The sequence below is a fragment of the Syngnathus typhle genome, linkage group LG1 (assembly GCF_033458585.1).
Source record: "Syngnathus typhle isolate RoL2023-S1 ecotype Sweden linkage group LG1, RoL_Styp_1.0, whole genome shotgun sequence".
Classification (NCBI taxonomy): domain Eukaryota; kingdom Metazoa; phylum Chordata; class Actinopteri; order Syngnathiformes; family Syngnathidae; genus Syngnathus; species Syngnathus typhle.
This window is the reverse complement of record NC_083738.1, coordinates 24,376,402-24,397,402: the sequence shown is the minus strand read 5'-3', so window position 1 is coordinate 24,397,402 and position 21,001 is coordinate 24,376,402. Positions and strand designations below refer to the sequence as shown.

General features: G+C 41.3%; 2 protein-coding genes across 3 annotated transcripts in view; both read left to right on the top strand.

Annotated features, from left to right (window-relative positions):
• Positions 1-13,728, top strand: part of LOC133161708 (phospholipid-transporting ATPase ABCA1-like) — a 48,418-nt gene extending 34,690 nt beyond the window's left edge. The window contains exons 33-50 of the mRNA XM_061290255.1: positions 381-475; positions 907-1,012; positions 1,749-1,823; positions 2,306-2,475; positions 2,537-2,714; positions 2,792-2,907; positions 2,996-3,140; positions 4,943-5,066; positions 5,276-5,405; positions 5,477-5,597; positions 7,127-7,189; positions 8,349-8,455; positions 8,670-8,811; positions 9,349-9,483; positions 9,976-10,079; positions 10,149-10,241; positions 12,122-12,365; positions 13,497-13,728. Coding sequence (XP_061146239.1) covers positions 381-475; positions 907-1,012; positions 1,749-1,823; positions 2,306-2,475; positions 2,537-2,714; positions 2,792-2,907; positions 2,996-3,140; positions 4,943-5,066; positions 5,276-5,405; positions 5,477-5,597; positions 7,127-7,189; positions 8,349-8,455; positions 8,670-8,811; positions 9,349-9,483; positions 9,976-10,079; positions 10,149-10,241; positions 12,122-12,365; positions 13,497-13,616 — 2,268 coding nt within the window. The 3' untranslated portion in view covers positions 13,617-13,728. The remainder of the gene's footprint in view (positions 1-380; positions 476-906; positions 1,013-1,748; positions 1,824-2,305; positions 2,476-2,536; positions 2,715-2,791; positions 2,908-2,995; positions 3,141-4,942; positions 5,067-5,275; positions 5,406-5,476; positions 5,598-7,126; positions 7,190-8,348; positions 8,456-8,669; positions 8,812-9,348; positions 9,484-9,975; positions 10,080-10,148; positions 10,242-12,121; positions 12,366-13,496) is intronic.
• Positions 13,729-17,669: 3,941 nt separating this feature from the next.
• LOC133158149 (caspase activity and apoptosis inhibitor 1) lies at positions 17,670-20,042 on the top strand. Of its 2 annotated transcripts, XM_061285120.1 has the most exons (7): positions 17,670-17,873; positions 18,073-18,255; positions 18,372-18,456; positions 18,524-18,584; positions 18,974-19,041; positions 19,603-19,793; positions 19,867-20,042. In XM_061285120.1, the coding sequence occupies exons 1-7, from the start codon at positions 17,769-17,771 to the stop codon at positions 19,912-19,914; spliced, it is 741 nt and encodes a 246-aa protein (XP_061141104.1). In that variant the 5' UTR covers positions 17,670-17,768; the 3' UTR covers positions 19,915-20,042. The 2 variants fall into 2 exon arrangements, with proteins under 2 accessions (XP_061141104.1, XP_061141093.1); XM_061285109.1 differs by having other exon boundaries at positions 19,603-20,042.
• The last annotated feature ends 959 nt before the right edge of the window (positions 20,043-21,001 follow it).

The following is a 21,001-nucleotide window of genomic DNA, read 5'->3' as shown; positions in this document are numbered from 1 at the left end:
AATAAATAAATAAATATAATAATAATACCACATTGTGAAAATGTACACTATTTTCATTGTGAGCAGAGCAAAAGTTGGATCCCGTGAAACAGAAAAGTTTAACAATACTGCTCCGTCCGGCGCATCTCGACCGGTTGGTCACGGCTCTAATTAGTATCGTGCCAGCGCTCTCCAAACACACACGGGTTCAAGCAGCGTGGCGAATCCACATCGCAGAGTGTCTTCCTAATTGGAGGTTTCAATGTAGCCATTTATTCACAGAAGGGCATCTAATTAAGCTCCTTTGACATAAGCCCCCCCCCCCCCCCCCTTGTAGCCGAACTTAATTGACTATTATGAAGATGCTTTATTTATTCATTTTATGTATTTACTTTTTACAGAGGATACAGAACACAAGCGACACGCTCCTGGATTTAACGGGACGGAATATGACTGACTTCCTGGTCAAGACTTTTGAGCGATCCGGCAAAACCAGGTCTGTCTTTATTTATTTATCTATCTATCTATCTATCTATCTATCTATCTATCTATCTATCTATCTATCTATCTATCTATCTATCTATCTATCTATCTATCTATCTATCTATCTATCTATCTATCTATCTATCTATCTATCTATCTATCTATCTATCTATCTATCTATCTATCTATCTATCTATCTATCTATCTATCTATCTATCTATCTATCTATCTATCTATCTATCTATCTATCTATCTATCTATTTATCTATTTATTTATCTATTTATCTATTTATCTATTTATCTATTTATCTATTTATCTATTTATCTATTTATCTATTTATCTATCTATCTATCTATCTATCTATTTATCTATCTATCTATTTATCTATCTATTTATCTATTTATTTATCTATCTATTTATTTATCTATTTATTTATTTATAAGGTATGGTGGGATCTCGGTTGGTGTTGTCAACTCCCAAGTCCGCCTGAACGATGCAGGAATCAAAGCCACGTTCCAGAACCTGAGAGATATCTTCAATTACTCCCATGTAAGAAACCCCACCAGGTTTTTGGGCGATTGGCGGAATGGTTTATTCGTCATTTTTCGTAGACGATAAAGAATATACACCTGGACAATTGTCAGATTATCTGTCCACATGTGTTGCTCAGGTTTAAATATCAGTGTCTTCCAAAACTGCCAGTATCAATGATAACGCTCTGATGTCAATATCATTTTGCATTGTTTGTTAGCATTAAGCTAACAGACTTTTGCAAGGCAAAGCTACTGATTTTTTTTTATTCTATGTTTAGTTTCACAGTAAACCTTAGTGGCTTCAAATAGCATGAAGCCTTTTTTGAGGTGAATTGTTTACTATTCAAAGTTAATCAACTGGCTCTGACTTTTTGAAAGCTGTTTTTCGAGAAATGTTAGCAAAGACGGGCCCGCACTCTTTCTTTGGTGCTTTTCTCCGCACTCCATGTTGCCATCGCTGTCAAGCTGATGATCAATTTGAGCTCCATCGAGGTGGGGGGGGGCTCATTTGCATTTAGATCACACATGCAATGTGTCGGCCGCTTCTGTTGCACCATCGTCTCGGAACAGTGTGGCGTCGCGGCGGAAATCGCCAGCTCGTCATTTCCTCGACACTGGTGTCCCGCCAGGCCCCAAACTGAGTCGAGGTCATTTTTAACCTGGCTGCTCCTCTGCCGCCGCGTTCCGGTTCCTTATAGTCCGAATTTGCTGACTGTGTCCAATTAAGTTGTGTTTTGCCTTGTCTTCATTAGGCCAACGTGACGGACAAGCTCCTCGATACAGCCGAGACGCTGCTCAAGAGGCTGGACACCAAACACTATCTGAAGGTAGCTTTCTGCTTACGTGCCTGCGCGAGAGAGTGCGTAACTGTGTGTGTGTACACGTTTGTGTTTGAGAGTCGGAGAAAAAGCGAGAGCGAGCCGACAAAAGCCATCCAGCGAGTGTTTGTAGCCGACACTCCTAGCGCCGCACGCTCCTAATTAGTGTGGTGGCATCAGCGGGGCGCCCGCTCCCTCCGCCTTTTGTCTTTCATCCATTCTCTCTCTTTCTTTTCCTCTGTCGCTTTGCACCCCGAGCACCACGCGGGCTCACAGAACCGCAACAGATTCTTGACCCACTTTTTAAACGCGTTTTGAATCGTGAGTGGACGCAAAATGGAAATCGGGATGTATCGCAACGGTGTATGTTGCTTTAACTTGAGACGTGATCATTTTATTATTTTATTTATTATTCTAGTGTGAACAAGAAAGATTCTTGCATTTAAAAGAAAGAGAGAGATGTGATTGGTCGCTTTTTGTGTCCCGGGCAGGTGTGGTTCTACAACCAGGCGTGGCACAGCTTGGTGTCCTTCCTCAACGTGGCTAACAACGCCATCTTGAGAGCGGGCCTGCCGGCAGGAGCGGACGCCCGGCGTTACGGGATCTCGGCGTCCAGTCACCCTCTTAACCTTACCAAGGAGCAACTCTCCTTTGTGGCCTTGTGAGTGGCAAATGGATAAGCGGGCCTCCTTAGCTGTCACTCAACTCTCCGTTCCCCTCAGGGCCTCGAGTTCCACCGACGTGGTGTTGTCCATCTGCGTCATCTTCGCCATGTCCTTCATCCCCGCCAGCTTTGTCCTCTTCCTCATCCAGGAGCGAGTGAGCAAAAGCAAGCACCTGCAGTTCGTCAGTGGCGTCAACCCGACCGTCTACTGGTTGTCCAATTTCGCCTGGGACGCCGTACGTGGTGCCGTCATGGCAGCATTTGACGCCGTACGCACTCGGGCAAGACGATAATGAGCTTGCGGTGTTTGCAGTGCAATTACGCCGTCCCTTGCGTCATCGTGATCGTCATCTTCCTGTGCTTTCAACAAGAAGCGTACGTCTCGGCGGCCAACCTGCCCGCTTTGATTCTGCTGCTGCTTTTCTACGGGTATGCAAACAATAGTGGTCAGAAAATGGGATATATGAAGCATAGCAAATCAAAAAACGTAATGGCGACGCTTGCCCGATTGCCACAGGTGGTCCATCACACCCATGATGTACCCGGCATCGTTCGTGTTCAGCGTGCCCAGCACCGCCTACGTGGTGCTCACCTGCGTCAACCTCTTCATCGGCATCAACGGCAGCGTGGCTACATTCATGATGGAGCTTTTTGATGATAGCGTAAGTACGACAATCGGGCACATAGCGTTTGAGAATGAACGTTTGAAAATGAGACGCATCGGGAATGGAAATGTGCGGTTTCGCAAGGTGCACTGTATATAAAATGTGTTGTGTGCTGCAAAGCATATACCGTATTTTCCGGACTATAAGGCGCACCGGACTATAAGGCGCACCATTAATGCATCATGTCGGATTTTTAATCCGAATCAAATCATTTTCCATTTTATCTTTTTTATTTCAATTTCAGACGCAACAAATTACTTTACAATGACAAAATAATGATCCATAGTCTTTTTGATTCAGGATTCATAGTCTTCAGCGGGCCACTTATGATTGATTTCATGACACAATGCTTCGGGCCAGTTTAAATTTAGGAATTTGGTCCATATATAAGGCGCACCGGACTACAAGGGGCACTGTCGGCTTTTGAGAAAATTTTTAGAAGTTTAGAAGAAAATAAGTTTTTAGGTGCGCCTTATAGTCCGGAAAATACGGTACGTATATTGATATTTTACCGAATGCCATACCATGATTTGAATATGCCGCATGGCGTGTATAAAAGGTACAACATAGCATCTGCTAAAAAGCAAATGCTAAATGCATTGGACCTGCCACGCAACGTACATAAAATGTAAAAAATTGGCTTTGAGGTTTTTAGAAATATCCCACATAGCATCTGCCGGATAATGTATGCATAGCATTTGTAAATTGTGCCACATAGCGCTTAAAGATTGAACAGCATCGCGTACATAAAATGCGCCACCAGCCCTCTGCAACACAGCGTATCTAAATAGTTTTACATAACACTTATAAATGTATAAAAGGAAAGACCTGCTATGAAGTGTTAGTTGGTTTTGTGCAAGCGCTCGTGCGCGAAGCGTCATTGCTAGTTAGCGTCAAACAATGGTGCGAAGCCAGCAGGGGGTGGTCTTAACAGAGTTCATCCTCAAAGGCACTCGCTTTCCCACATTCTCTTTGATAGCCTCGGTCGTCACGCATCCATCTTTTAGCCGCTGTTCATTTGCATACCATGAGTTGCTTCAATCTTTGCCAAAGCATCGTCTGTCGATCACACATTAGATTTTCAAGCTCTTTTTGGAATAGACCATGACAATAGTCCTTATATAAAGTGTATAAATATATGTGCAGACACACATACACACACACAAATATATACGTATACGTATATATGTGTGTATGTGTGTGTCTATATATATATATATGTATGTCTTTATTTCGAACATATTTAAAACATAAAAGGAGGGAAAAAAATGAAATACAGTAAATAACACTTTAAAGTACCATATTTAAGTTATATATATATATATATATATATATATATATATATATATATATATATATATATATGTATATACTATGTATATATATATATATATATAAACAGACAGACACACCTCATTTTGCTCCATCAGAGGTTTTGTGCGGCACGCCCTGGTTCCCCCTCGCTTATGAATGTAGGCACGGCACGGGAACAGGAACAGGAACGTGGCGGTGGGTCAGATAAGAGCCTCCGTACTCCTGCGCCTGGAAAAGCTTTCGGTGAATGATTAATGGGCGTAAAGGGGAGGTGTTGAGCGTTTCATCATCGTTGAGGAGAAATCTCTCACATCTGCGTGATGAATAACCGGCCAAGAGAAGAGCTGTAATTTCACCTATTGATCTCACATTAGCTCTCGCCACTGCGTTGCGATGACTTTGTTTTAAGATTTGTCCGTTGCAGAACGATTCCAAAAACAGAAAAAAATATATCATTCCTGTGCGTGTTTCCTTTTTTCCCCCAGAACATGACGCGCATTAACGACATCGTGAAACAAGTGCTCCTCATCTTCCCTCACTTCTGTCTGGGCCGAGGACTTATTGACATGGCGAAGAACCAGGCTATGGCCAACCTCTTCAGTAACTTTGGTGAGAAAATCAAAAAAGGACCCACATAGTGCTCATAAAGTATTTTTAAGGCTAAGTGGCATGTTGAACTGTTGCCAAGCAATACACCCAAATACCTCAAAGAACCGAGAAAATCAAGTTGGCAGCCAAGAAGACACTTTTTCGGTTTTGATCCTTTTTCTTTACAGTCTTACCGTCCTTTTTTTTTTTTTTTTTTGTCCTGTTATTAGGCGAGAATCGCTTCAAGGAGCCGCTAAGCTGGGACATGGTGGGAAAGTACCTGTGCGCCATGTCCATCCAAGGAGCTGTCATGTTTGCTATCACCCTTCTCATTCAGTACAAGTTCTACTGTAAACCCAGGTGAAAACCAGACCAGCTTTCTATCCACCGAGAAAGAGTTGACTTTTTTTTTTTGTTGTTGCTTTCGCCAGGTTTATTTCAGCTAAGTCGTTATCCACGGAGGAAGAGGATGTGGATGTAACTCGTGAACGGGAGCGGGTGTACGCTGGGAAGGCCGGGAACGACCTTTTGAGGCTCTACGATCTGACTAAGGTGATGTTTGTTTTATGTCAATGTTGGCTTTTGGTTTTTGAGACATTTTTGTGGCTCTATGAATGATAGACATGCCTATCGCTGATGGAGTTAGGACTTTTCCCATTTCAGGGTTAGGATATCTCAGGGGTTTGTAAAATAAGATTTTTACAACCCCTAAAAAAATTCCAGGAATTGCGGATGAAGTTTCATTATATGTTCCCTCCGGGGGTGGTTAAAATGAGGAGAAGAAATCCCGTAAAACATCGAAAAATACTTAAAGGCCAATGATATTATTGATAGACATGTCTACCAAATGTGGTTTTGCTAAGACAAACTGGTTTTGAGGGCTGATTTTTTTTCTTCAGTCCAAAATGGCCGATTTCCTCGTTCGGCCAAAATGGACATTTTCTTGGGTCTTTTTGTTTTTTTCTTTCTTTCAGTTCGAGAAGCCAAAAGCTTTTAAATTAAGTAGTATTTGGACAAAATGTTTTGGACAAATTTGGGACAGAAATAAATTACTTTCTCAGGGTCTCCTCGAAATAAACAGGCCTAGTTTGAAGTCTTGCTTTTTTTTTTACCTCGCAACTAAATTGCACGGCGCCACCTCACCTGTCTTGTCTGATGAAACGAGCGGCCTTCGGATGGAGACAGCTGCGGCTACGCTTCAGTCGTGGCGTGATTATTCTTTAATTGCTTGCCGTCCTCGCCATACGTCGCACTTTGATGGCACGTTAGCGATGCGAGATCTAACGTTAAAAAGTAGAGCCCCGTCTGAGGCGGATTGAGTGGCGCTGCCAGATGGCACCGGAGAAAGTTTGTTTGGAGTCAGAAAACTGCTGTGTCATCTCTTGGAGTTTATCAAATTGTGGTTGCCACTCAAAAAATATTGAAAAAATATATTAACAAAATAACAAAATAAGAATATTAAGTAAAATGTAAATGTATTTCAAAAATTCTTTTAAAAGTAGTCTTTACTTGTATGAATTATATTGATAAATATTAATTCTATAAAGGCTTCCCATATTTGTATTAGAGCTGTGTATGTATCTGCGGTAACTCAAAGTGAGATTCATATCGGCCGTTAAAACCATAATAGCGTATTGTTAGCACTAGCTTGCTGATACGACACAACACTAATTGAATCTTTGCCCTAAAAACAAACAAAAAAAACTTTCTGGCTTGTGCTGTTGACCTCTGTACAGCAAGAAATTGCGAGTTATTTTAAACTAAAAGGAAAACCTTTTTGGAAGATGATGCGGCGGCACGTCAACACTGCGCTACGTTTTCAAATAAAGCGCTTAAGCTAGTATTTTGGATAATAGAAGCCGAGTCCTCTCATGCCGCAAATATATTTGGAATATTATTCAAGTGAATGTGTGATGAAGGTGTCCTTGACGCCTCTCTCCCCAACCCCCTACCTGGCTGCCATTAATTGTTCCAAACACTATCCGCTGTTTTCCCGCCTCCACTCTTCCCCGCTGCTGTTTATTTTTTTCACGCTATTATCATTGGCGACCTCATTGTTTCGCCGGCTGTGCTCTCTCCAGGTGTATCCGGGGAAGCGCATCCCCGCCGTGGACCGGCTCTGCGTGGGCGTTCCTACGGCAGAGGTGAGCCAAATGCTGCTTCATCTCATGATCACATTTGCATTAACGAGGGTTTTGATGGCGGCTAGCAACCACTTAAGCTGTTACTGTGTTTTGACTGGTCCTGCTGCACTAGAAAATTTCATTCTGGGTTCAGTTCCCCTTCAAAGACAGAAGAGGGTCTCCTGCATGAATAAAATTCTGCTTGTAGAAATCAACGACACGTCCGCCCTGATTACACAAGGCGAGCACTAGCGGCGACTGCTCAACTAGCATGCCGCGTAATCTCAAATGCTGACAGGCGGCCGTGATTGGACGCATCAATTCCCGCCACCGCTGTTTACAGAGTGGCGCCGTGTAAATGCCAACTCGGAATTGGGATTCACGGCGAGCCGCTACACATTTCCATGCATTATTTACGCGCAGCTTAGCCCATCTCCTACACGTTCCCAAGGACCGATCGTGAGATTCATGAGTGGCGGGAATCAAATATTTATACCGGTGGCAGACGCTAGGACCCTGCGGATTCACTCAAGCTGCAATAGTCCCCTGTCGGACATGTTTATTCTGAGTCTATTGTTTTGTTTGTGTATTTGTCACAATGCTACAAGCAAGCGGCTTTCAAAAGTGAGACCTCTCGTCGACCTAAGATTCTTCAAAATACTTCTATCCTTAAGATTTCTTGAAAATTCTTCAAAGTTCTTTAAATTTCTGTTTCGTACAATTATTTCAATTTCTTTCTTCAATTCTACCTAACTGGTGTCTGTTTTGAAATGTGAAATTTAAATTTAGGTGGCTGTTCATTGCCTGCTATTTTGTCATTTTTTTCAAAAAGCGTAAAAGTCAGCTAGGGTTTGCGCAGGGCCTGAATGTTGATTTTTCATCAGTTTGTTCGGGGTCGCAAACGGTCACATTATAAAGCAATTAAAAAATCACAACTGGAAACAATTTTTAATAAAAAATTTACAAAATAAAACAAGTAAAAAATATTTTGAAAAATCTGTAAAATTTCTAAAATGTTACATATATATTTCCTAATTTTAATCAAATCTTAACTTTTTTGTAGAATATTTCTAAAACTCTCAGCACTCCCACACAGTCTGATTTGTCCTTATTGTCTTTTCAGCCTATTCACGCTGTCATTAACAATGTAAGTGAATCATACAATGTCTTCCTCCGCCAGTGCTTTGGCTTGCTGGGAATCAACGGGGCCGGGAAGACGACCACCTTTAAGATGCTGACTGGTGACATCCCGGTTTCCAGTGGCGAAGCCTTCCTCAACGGGTTCAGGTGAGCCACTAAATTTGAAAATCATAATCAAGTTTAGAAAATGTCAAAAGATCAATTACAAGACAAGCATTAACGAAGGAATGAGGGATATTTATTAAAGAATTTAATTAGTTTAGTAAATTTAACAAAAGGTCACTGATCTTAGTCGAGGGGGAAGGAGAGGAGATTTCTTAATACGCTTTATTTCTAACGTTAAAAATGCTCTCTGTCTCAGCATAAGGACCGAAATGAGGGCCGTGCACCAGAACATGGGCTACTGCCCCCAGTTCGATGCCATCAATGACCTACTGACCGGCCGAGAGCATCTGGAGTTCTACGCCAGGCTTCGAGGGGTTCCGGAAAAGGAGGTCGCCATGGTAAACAAACGCCGCCAATTTGTTTGTTCACATGGAGTAAGTGGAACGAAAAGATCACATGTTGGTTAAGTCGAGATGTAATAATTCTAAGTTTATGTCGTAATTTCAGCAAATGTTCCCATAAGTCCTGTTTAAATCAATTTTATGTAATGAATTTTGCGTATGAGACAGCGTCCCTGTAGGCGGGACTTAGTATTGCACCACCTAATGACTTATTTAAATTGTCTCAGAAAACTAGAATATTGTGATAGTTTTTTATTTTCTGTAATGCAATTAAAAAAACAAAAATGTCATCCATTCTGGTTTCATTACAAATCAACTGAAATATTGCAAGCCTTTTATTAATTTAATTTTAGTTTTTTAATTGCATTACAGAAAATAAAGAACTTTATCACAATAATCAAATTTTCTGAGACAGTCCTATATTTCAGAGCTTTTGATTGGCCGACAGCCACCTTTCTTCATGATTATGCATAATTAGTTTTTGTCACAAGTGCTATGTTTGCATGTGCTTGTGTGTGTGTGTGTGTCCAAAAGGTGGCTGAGTGGGGCATTCAGAAACTAGGCCTGATTAAGTATGCCACCAAGCCGGCGGGCACCTACAGTGGAGGCAACAAGCGTAAACTTTCCACCGCCATCGCCTTGATAGGCTGTCCTCCGCTTATCTTCTTGGTGAGCCCACGTCTTATAAATCCGTGAAAAAAATTAGATTTGTCTCTTTTAAGGAAACTACCGTATTTTCTGGACTATAAGGCGCACCGGACTATAAGGCGCACCTTCAATGAATGGCCCATTTTAAAACTTTGTCCTTATATAAGGCGCACCGGACTATGTCCGATTTTTAATCCAAATCAAATCGTTCTCCACTTTATATTTTTTCTTTCAACTTCAGACGCAACCAATTACTTTATAATCACAAAATAATGATCCATAGTCTTTTTGATTCATGATTCATAGTCTTCAGCGGGCCACTTGTGATTGATTTCATGACAATGCTTCGGGCCAGTTTAAATTTAAGAATTTGGTCCATATATAAGGCGCACCCGACTATAAGGCGCACTGTCCGCCTTTGAGAAAATTTTAGGTTTTTAGGTGCGCCTTATAGTCCGGAAAATACGGTAGGCTAGATTGCATGTGTCTATTCTGGCATTTATGTTTTGGCAGGATGAGCCCACCACCGGGATGGACCCTAAAGCTCGGCGCTTCTTGTGGGACTGCATCATGAGCGTGGTCAAGGAGGGACGCTCTGTCATTCTAACCTCACACAGGTACCCCGTTTAGTGTCATTAAAATGGAATAATGAAGTCATTGAGCTCATTTCTGTGTCGTGTAAACAGTATGGAGGAGTGTGAAGCGCTGTGCACGCGCATGGCCATCATGGTGAACGGACACTTCAAATGCCTCGGCAGCATTCAGCATCTGAAGAGCAGGTCAGTGACCTTCTGTTCAGACTGAGATCAGAAAGCACAAATATGTTCACCTAGCAAGACAAAGAGACTTTTCTTTCTGTATGAAAGAAATGAATTTGAACAGCCCGCCCTTGATTTCTGCTCACTTGTTTCAAAACAAACCATGCAATCAAATTCTTGTTTTTTTGCTGTGAGGTTGTGAGCATTTTTATTATTCTCAGTACAGATCATTTGTTTTTTTGAGAATTATGTATTGAAATTCTTTTAAAATCTCCTGAAATTCTTCCTAATTTTCTTTAAAAATTTATATTGTATATATAATTTATTTAGGTAAAATAACCTTTTCCTACATATATTTTTTTACTTAAAACCATGTTTAAAAATGACATTTCCCTGATTTATTGTAACAAGCACTAAATGCCTCCTGTCTAATATTTTTTGTCCTTGATGCAGTTGAGTAAAAAAATTCCGATCGATACACAACGGTTGAAAGCTCCAAAAATACTGGAAACAAGTCTCCATTCCATTCACATGGCAATAAATGTTGCTATTTGTTTCGACATTTTGACTGAGCTGGCCAAAGTGGTAGCAGGCGAATGTTTTAGCGGCTCAGCCTTGCATCATCGTGTCCATTTGGACCCGTAAAGTGCGTTTACGACACGGCTGCAATTTCGCGCACTTTTTTATACGGGGGTTGTAAACGTGTTTCTTAATGCATCTTTTGTTCCGCCGCCATCCTCCCAACTGAACGCCACCCTTGTGATATTCCGCCAGCGTCATCGCGATCCATTTAGCTATTTATTTATTTATTTGAACCCGCCGCGTGGCAAATAATTCCTAATTAAGCGTCGCCATCTCCTCGCCGTGATTAATGTTTCATGAGGCGTGGCAGCCCGTTAATGAGCGGAAAAGGCAATTAAGGACGAGGTCGTGTCTGTTGTCACTCGCCACGTGCCGTGTCACGACCATCTTGCGTTTGTCCGTCCGATTGGATCCTCTCATTGACCCATTTTGTGTTCAAATTGGGCAATTTTCAAGAATCATTTCAAATTCCTCGTCTTATCTGTTGCCAATTTTACAATGATAGGAAAACTAAATGAATCAGTTTCAATACGTTTAAGACGAGAGCTACAAAAAAAAAATATTGATTAAAAAAAATTGCTAGCCTTTCCGTCTGATATTCCTAATTCATTTTTGAAAGAATATTTCATCGGTGTAATATTAAAAAGCCACTATTGTGATTCTCTGGTTAATTTGTAGCCTTAACAACAAAAACTATTCATCACTCTAACTTGTGTGTTTTGTGATATTTGTCAAAACTTCAAAATGAGCTCCATATGAAATCAGCTTTTGCCCTCAGTTGCAGTTGTGTGCATCCACGTGGGCCAACCTCAATGCCTCCATCTCGTTGCCCTCAGCAATGTAGCGAATCACCATGGGGGGCGGCGCTCACATCTTGCCCACCCCCGCGGCTCCGCTTGCATGCTCACTCTCCCTGGATGCTCTCCACTCCGACATGTGCTTGTTTTCTACCACCTTCGCTCGCATTATCGAGTTCTGAAAAACTTGAAAGTTGCTCAATGAAAGATTTTGGGCCCTCTCGGTGTCCATTAGTCTGTAAGATTTTTCATGTAAATGTCCATTTTTTGTATTGATGGGATAATGAGGCTTCAAATTTGCTTCATGAACCAGTTGCTATATTTTTTCCTCCCATAGATGGCACTCTGTTCAACATTGCCATGACTTAAACCCCTTTATCCAAAACAACAGATAAAATAAAATAACTGGTTCACGAAGCAAATATGAAGCTTCATTATCCCATCACTTTCTTTGTGAAATTGAACAATTGTAGTGGGTCCTCTTCTCTAATCAAATTTTAAAAATAAACTTTGCCGTGGCAGGTTCGGCGACGGCTACACGGTGACGGTACGCGTGGGCGGCCATCCTCCGCACCTGAAGCCCGTGGAGGACTTTATCGAGCGGACGTTTGCGGGAAGCGTCCTGAAAGAGAAGCATCACAACACGTTACAGTACCAGCTGCCGACGGGCCAGGGGGTGCTGGCGCACATCTTCCGACACTTCACCGACCAGCGGCAGACGCTATGCGTGGATGACTACTCCGTGTCTCAGACCACCCTGGACCAGGTACTAGGTTCAGTCTCAATTCCATGTTGTCGTTATAACCAATTGGAATTTACAATTTATTTGTTGAAATACTTTCATGTGAATTTTCTGAAAACGCCATCCTGGTTCTTAAACTCCTGACCAATGAGAACCAGTGACGCATTTGCCCACCCGCCAGCCAGCTTTGTCCACCCAGCAACCGTCCGAATTGATCCGAGGTTGCAGCCGGCTTTATAGCCGAACCAAATCAGACGCTCAGCGGCGAGTGTGCACACTCATTGGAGGCTGCTATTAGCTACGCAGCAGATTACGATTGGCAGCTACCAAGTCAAGATGACCGCTGTGGGGGTCACCAAAGTTCGGGAGTCCCCCAGTAGGGTCTTGGAGGAACATGTTCAAACCAACAAGCAAGAACCTTTCCATCAGCCAATAAATAAATAAATGGATATATGGGTTTTTTTTAATTTAAATAAATAAATTGATAAATAAATACATAAATAGATTAATTAATTAACAGACAAATAAATAAATAAATAACTTAATGCCTTTTTTGGAGATTATTCATTTATACTTAATACTAATAAATACATTTTATAAAACTACAATTCATTGTAGTTATCTTTTTGCTTAAATTGATTCAGTAATTTTTTCCTGTATATTTCGTATGTCGGCAAGCTCCTGTTTACACAACACGCAAGCGTCTCCAAGTGACGCGTGGAGGACCCCGACAGTCACCTCTCAGCCGGTGATTGATCACAAGGATCCTTGACCTGGTGTAGAATGCCGAGCTCACGGCGCAATTAATATCGATCCACACGGCCCGAGGCTCTGGCGGCAAAAAAGCAAAGTGACCGTTTGAAAGGAAAATGGCCCCATCTTAAGTACTTTTGGGGTGTCAGCTTGTCAAGTCGTTGCAGCCACTTTTATATGTGGACACAATTGCAACCACAACTACGTTGTCCACGGTGTTCTTTTATGACTTCCCTTTAATATTTTTTATTATTATTATTATAATTAATACAACCATATGATATAATCAGATTTTCTTTTAGAGGACTTTGAACACACTGATTCAAATTTTCGAATGATGGGTTAGACCAAAATAAATGCACACATGCACCCCTTCATTCTCTCTTCTGTTTCTTCCCGCAGGTCTTTGTGAATTTTGCCAGCCGCCAACTTGGCGAGGATGACTCTCCGAGCTACGACAACCAGGTGGACACCTCCGACGAGCTCCCCATCAAGTCGATCGAGACCTCCTACAAGGTCTAGCACTGTTCAAATGAAACTTCTCGCACAGTGTGCTCATTGCACTCAACCATGTTTTTATTTATTTTCACATAACAAATCTGTACTGCAATTATCCTCCATCTTGAATATCATTGCTGACTAGTTCTTGATTAAACATATTTGCTAACGATAACGTGACTACAACGTTGTTAAGCTTGTTTCCAGTTGACGGCTTTTTCGAGGAATTCCCCCCCAAAAAAAGCTTCGGTCAGTGCTGCGTATAACAACCACCCGCAGCTTGAGAAATCGGCGGACTTTTGAGAATCATCTGGGGAGGACTGGAGAGTGTTAAGAGAGAATTAAAATTCCAAAAAGTGCTCCCTGGCCGAAGCCATTAAGCCCCTCTCTGATCGATCGGTGCCTGGATGCCACAAAGCAGGTGATGCATACATTTCTTGTGGTCTCAATTTAGAGAGCGCATTATTTGGAGGGTTCGACCCAGCTGAAGAATTTTTCAAGGTCAGCCTTTTTTTTTCTTCGATGTCGGGCGTGTTCCTCCTGATTCAGCAAAGGGTAGTAAAAAATGTTTTGGTTGTTGTTGTCCTTACATGCAGAAATACGCTGATGCTCAATTCCAGCTTTAAACTGCCACTCCTGCTTTGCATTCCGCTCGTGCTTAGGTCAAAGGTCATTTGACTGTATTTAAGTTGGGTGGGTCTCAATTTTTTGGGTTATAAGGGTAAGAGCTACCATCAGAATTTTTAAGAGAGAATTTTTCCAAAAGAATAAAGTTGTGCATTATTTCAAAGATAGTCCGATTATTATAATATTAATGACAAAGATTAATGAGGGACGATTTAAAAAAAAAAAAGATTATCATAATCATAATAGATTGCATAGCAATTGATGACAAACGTTTGGTTGTTATTATTATTATTATTATTATTATTATTATTATTATTATTATAATATTAATGACAAAGATTAATGAGGGACGATTTAAAAAAAAAAAAGATTATCATAATCATAATAGATTGCATAGCAATTGATGACAAACGTTTGGTTGTTATTATTATTATTATTATTATTATTATTATTATTATTATTATTATTATTATTATTATTATTATTATTATTATTATTATTATTATTACTATGGGTTGTTTGTACCCGCAACAAAAAACGAAACATGAGTAATGGGCAGTCAAAGAGTGAATAAATTTTGGGGACACCGCGTAGTCTTTATTTACACATGGAGCTCTTAACAATGACAGACGAACACATCTGCTTGGGCCCTCGCAACAAGCCTGCTGGCTCATAAAAAGCCTGTCCAAATGAATAATGGGGTGCCCTCCCAGGCTGTGCCATAGCAGGTAGGTGAGGGCACGGCACAGCTGCCAGGTGCGCCACCATGTGGTGGGGGGGAATCAAAATGGGTAAACACTCAGAGAAAATACGGCTAATGATGACACCGCCATTTTCATTAAGTTCCAGTGTATAAGGTTCTCTTCTTGGGAAACAATCTTTCATAGATCGAGGTAGACACTGAGCAGATAGCCGCATGAAAGCCCTCAAAGATTACAGCCATACTGGCAAAGGCCTGCCGCTAACCCTCCCGCACAGCTCGCGAGTCCCGCCAAGCACTTTTGGATTCACTCTGATGCACAACTCACCCAAGTCTGTGCTCTGTGCTCAGAAGACAGACAGTGAGCTTAAGTCCAGGATTTTCACTTCATGATGCAAAATCCCCAAAACAGTGTGAATTTGCTCGTGTGCCCCATTGAGTTAGGAATTCTTTCACTTACTGGCAATGTTGAGTAATATTTTAAAGGCAAAAATGTTCATTATGCTCCCCTGTGAGGTCAGCCAATGAGATCGAAAGAGAGGTGACCTCTTTGTGTGTGCAATCTGCTTGAAGGGAAGGCTCCAGCTCTGTGCCATATTGCCACGCCAAATAATGAGGGTCACTCATGGGACAGGCAGCGCTGCGATGGACAGGTGGCGGGTGCCTTGAGTGACAGGTCCACCATCAATAAGATGGAGATGCAGGACCACACTGTCAGTGGGAGGCATTGTTTTTGTTATATCCTCCACCAAGGTCAATGTCTCAATTTGGTGTAATTATGGCACAGGGTCAGAGGTAAGCCATGTAGCCAACTAGCAAGGGTAAAGGTGAGGAAATATGTCGTGACCTAGAAACCTTCCAATTTTAAAACAATAGTTACACTAGCGCAGGATGTCAAACTCATTTTTTTTCGCGGGCCACATTGTAGTCATAGTTTCTTTCGGAGGGCCATTATGACTGTCAACCAGATTTATGTATGAGCACCTCATATTATATACAGTAAAAGCTACAAAACAAACTGACAACTCATTTAACAATCAGATGAGTAAAAACTGGTCAAATATAAAAAAAAAAAAAGATATTATTAAAAGTGAAGACAATTTTCAATTCTAGTAATGACACACGAATTTGATGCACAATTTGTCTTTGCGGGCCACATAAAATGATGTGGCGGGCCGTATCTGGCCCCCCGGGCCTTGACTTTGACACCTGTGCAATAGCGTGTAGCCAGAAAGGTTGGAGAAGTGTGACACAGCCAAGGAAATGCCAAAAATTATTTTTTTGGAAGATTTTAAGGCACAGACAAGGTCAAGAGCAAGCCGCTGCAGTGCTCCCCTCTCAACGTGGTATCCAAGGGGCACATGATTGACATTTCCAAAGACTTGTGGAGCCACAGTCAGAGGTTAAGAGCTGCCGGATATCCAACAGCGTTGCCCACCGCGGAACCCCACGCTGCAGAACCTCATCAATGTGCACAATGTGTGGAATTGATCTTCTGTTGCAGCGCTGCCCTCCAGTGGCCTCATTTTGCAACAACATGCTGAGGATTCAGGCCCGCGCAGTATGATTGGGAATGATTTAAGATGCTCATAAAAAGCTCATTTATTTACCTTTTTATGTTTAATGACAGCTGGAAGCCGGTCAATGCACTTAAGGTTTATAGCACGTGGGTTTATTGCTAAAATCTGCTGCTGTCATTCGCTTATTGACCAAAACAAAGTCAATGTAGAATGGATATACAATGTCATTGAAAGAGACAGTCCAGCACAATATTTGCATCTAATGTTAGCATTGACGCTAGCAACTAATAACATTTAGAGGTGTCCTGGGCCGGCTGGTCCAACAATATTAGGACCTTAAATTGTGTTGGTGCTAGTGGCAATGCTAAGATTACCCTACTTTTTTAGTCATTAATATTGTTGGACTAACTAGCTATGAATTTGCTCATTAATGTTGGTGCTTGCAAGAATGGTTGTTTCAAGGCATGTGCAATTGACACAAATTAATTCAGCAATGGCACATCTTGGTCAACAGATGTCGCTGTTTTACAGAGTAACGGGGGTCGCCAACGACGGACCCAGAGGGCCCTCCTCCCAATTTTGCATTTTTTGGCAAAACAGTTTTGCAATGTGCTATTGAAGTATCCTGGATAGTCCATTAACATCGGGATTGGAATAATTTTAGGAATGACATGAGCGCCTATGACAACAGAGATGCCCTGGCAGGTCTAATTTTAGTGGGTATCAAAGTAGTGGATGAGTGTTAGGAGTGTCCTCATTGGTCCAGCTATATGGATCGATATTTACAATATATATTTAATTATAAACATTTTTTCTGAATTTAGGAGTAGTACACAATTGTTTGTTTTTAAAATATTCTAAATATATCATTTGTTTAGATTAGTTTAAATGGCTGTTTTTTTTACTTGAATTATTATATTTATTGAATTTATTTATTTAACTTATTTTAATTGAATTATCTAAGTGGCTACAAAACATGTAGTCATAGAAAATGTTTTTATGATGATGACTTTTTAACAATATAATAATATTATTATTATTGTTATAATTATGTGTTAATTTTATTTGAAATATTTATATATATGTATTTATTAATATAATAAATTATTTTATTATGACTCGTAAATAAATTTCCTAACTGTTCTTACCTTGGTAAGTGATACGCTACTGCCGTTGGGGGGCAGCAAAGGATCTTGCAAAGGCAGCCAAACACCAAACGAAGAAGAGACTGCCTATTGATGACGTCACTAGTAAGCGACACGCAAGCTTCCCCCTCAGCGGCCTTTTCGAACAGAGTTTGGCAGATATTTTGATTTATCTTCATCTAAAATGCTCAAAAAGAAGTCAAGTGGTAGTGGAAAGAAAAGGAAAAACCCTCCGTCGGAGGAGCGGCATCGAAGTAGTAAGCGGAGAAGCGCCGAAAGTAACGTAGTGGTGAGACTTTTGACATAATTGGCGTCAAGATAGTGGCCGAAAGTTACGGAGTGGTGACACTTTTGACATAATTGGTGTCAAGATAGTGACGCTTTGTGACAATCTGTAAATCATAAATGTCTTGAATTCCTTTAATAATTATTTTGTAACGTGACGACGTCGGACGGTTGAGCGTGACAATAATTGGCGTCGCTTGCAGGACGAGTTGGCCGACCCGGAGTTGGACAGGGTCGGTAGTGATATCGAGGAAGGAGGCCTAGACCTTTCGGTGCCGTTCAAGCCCATAAGCGCATACGTGAGCGACAAAAAGACGATGCTGGAGCAGTGCTTCGGCGTGCTGGGCGAGAAGAAGCTCCGCAGGATGCTACCCGAGCTGTTCAAGGTGAACGAACCCACCGATTGCACCACAGAACCAAGTAGTGCAACACATTGCTGGGAAATACCCTACGGGCTGTAATTATTATTATTTTTATTATTGTCATAAAATTCGATCCGCAGGATTGCACTTTGGAGGAGATCCGAAAGGTGTGCTGTGAGCAACTCGACCCAATCTCGGAGAGAAACATCATGCAGATCTTGTCTGGTAGCGAGACTGCGTCGAGCATCTTTGCACTTTGTACCGGACCATCACAACGGTTGTTGTGTTCTAGGGGAAGAATTGACGAAAGATGAAGACGCTAGCCAAAGCGCACAACAGGCCTCAGAAAACCAGTGAGTTCCTCAGTTATTTCCCAACATTATATTTTTATTCATTTATAATTCTCACAACTAAATTCCATGTTTGGGTCCTTTTGACATCCCCAAAAAGCCATATTGGAGGGTGCCATCAGCAACGTTAAAGGTTATATAATGGTGTTATTTTATTATTCTGGCAACTAAACACTCTTTTACAGGAGAATTTAAATTCTATCATTTAATAATTTCATCCCTAGTTTAATATTTACCTTGTTTTGGGGCAGTAATTTTTGGGGGCTTTTTAAAATCCGCATTGCTAAAAGAAAATTGCATTTGGCTGGTTTTGTTGTTACTCATTTTTATTTTCATCATTGTTTTTATTATTACGGCAACTAAGTATCTTTTTTGGCATTCGTCTGTTGAAGGAAGGACAACAGCTTGGACTCCACAGAATGCAAGGAAGGACTGGATAAAATGGACAAGCCCCAGCAAGGTAAGTTATCTCATAATAATGTTGATATTTGCCCTCAAAGTCAATAATACCTTTTATATAATAAAAACCGTCGGGAAAAATGTACGTATCGCAAGACCTCGCCGTCCAGCAATTTGCGGTACATTTGTTTTTGTTTGATCCGCGACACAATTTTCGGTGGCAAAGAAGAAGCATCCTCATCCTGGAGAAGAACAAGAGAAGAATTTACGTGTCAACGTACACGTCCTCGCTTAGTATCAAAGTTAAGGTATTGTCACTTAATGTATTTTTTGTTGTTGTTCTTGGGATAAACGTTATGCTAGATGATGATACAGAATGAAATGAAGTGAAAGCTGTCATTTCAACAGGGGTGTGTAGACTTTTCATATTTGTTTGATTGTGGCGTGATTTATACATTTTCTCATTTTTTATTACGGTGACAATACTGTATGACAATGCAGAATGTTCCATTTTAAATTTAATAATACACTTGAGAATGATGTTACGTTTTAGTGGTTTGCTTGTTTTTCCCCAATGTTGTGACTAAAACCCGATTGAGACTTTGCGTGGCTTTCTCGACAGGGGGCAGCTCAAGCGAGGAAAGCGACGTTCTCAGCATCAATGCGGCCGACAGTGACATCGACACCCCAAAAGAGGAGGCCCCCGTCAAGATGGCGGCCGACGACGGTGGCGGCGAACAGCCCAAGCCCACCGAGGCCAAGAAAGACATCCAAAGAGACATCGACCGAAGCGTAAGTGAAATCTTGGCGCCGGCAGACGAGGCGGCGGCGGCGGCAGCAGCTGCTGCCGTCCAGCAGAGGGCCATTGCTGCTGCCGCTGCCGCCGCCACACCATGTCAGCCGTCCCTTCAGCAGCTGGAACTTTTGGAGCTAGAGATGAGAGCCCGTGCCATCAAGGCACTCATGAAGGCCAGTCATAGAAAAGACCCATAGAGAGGTCAAATGTCACAATTGTCATCTTATCTTGTGTTTTGTAAATAAATAGACGAATGCCAACCTCAAGTCAGACAGTGTGAAGTGTATTTTTCACCTTGTCCGCTAGATGGCAGTGTTACCCCGTCATCAATATGCTGCTGCTGTTTCGGAAGACTTTCATTCATACTTGTTTGGATATTGCTTTGCAGGTGATGCTTTCAATAATTGGTCCCGCTTCACTTTATTTCTTGACAATATTAAAAATAGAGTTTATATTGTGTAACATTATTTAAACGGTTCAAGTTGCAGTCATACTTGAGTAGGCTATTTGTGGTAGAGTACAAACCAATCACTTAGCATAATAATAAATAAGGGTCGTAACCATTATTTCATTTGTTAATCTAATCTCAATCATTTTCAGATGAATCAATGTATCAGATAAAAAAAAGTTTAGCGTCCATCCCTTTTTCAAAAAGTAAGACACTTGTAACTGACATTGCAGAAAATGTACAAGCATAAATTGATGATTCAGTGAAGATATTAATGTGATCAATTGAGTAATTTGTTAACCCATTTTTTTCTGCTTTATAGATATCTCTAATTGTCTTTAAATTTCCTGTGTGTCATTTGTCTCCAACACAAAACTGAATGCCCCCAATGACGGTGCTGACGGGCAATAAATAACTCAGTGACTCAGTGGCCACATTTCATTTTGTGACACGTGGTGTTTTTCTTATCCAAGGCTAAGACCACTTGCCCACTACTTTAATTAAATCCTGCGACAGAGCCCAAGTAAAGCAAATGTCATTTTAAATTTTTTTTTCCTTGAGAAATGAGCTCCATCTATTCTCCCCTCGCAACTCCCACCTCTCAACTTGTGCATTGACATGGCGGGCACATTTACATCGTCAAACAAGCATTAAAATTCTACCGAGCAGCTGAGACACCGGTGAGGAAAAATGCTTTTGAAGTGAGACGACAGGCAGGACGGATGCGCTCGTTCAATCGAATTGACGTAATCAAATGAAATATCGCCGTAGTGCAAT

What these genes read in the sequence shown, in the direction of transcription:
- LOC133158149 (XM_061285109.1), top strand. Translation starts at nt 17,769, where the DNA reads ATGCTCAAAAAGAAGTCAAGTGGTAGTGGAAAGAAAAGGAAAAACCCT. An exon ending in TGCTACCCGAGCTGTTCAAG is followed by an intron (nt 18,256 to 18,371) that starts GTGAACGAACCC and finishes TTCGATCCGCAG; the next exon opens with GATTGCACTTTGGAGGAGAT. An exon ending in CATCATGCAGATCTTGTCTG is followed by an intron (nt 18,457 to 18,523) that starts GTAGCGAGACTG and finishes GTTGTGTTCTAG; the next exon opens with GGGAAGAATTGACGAAAGAT.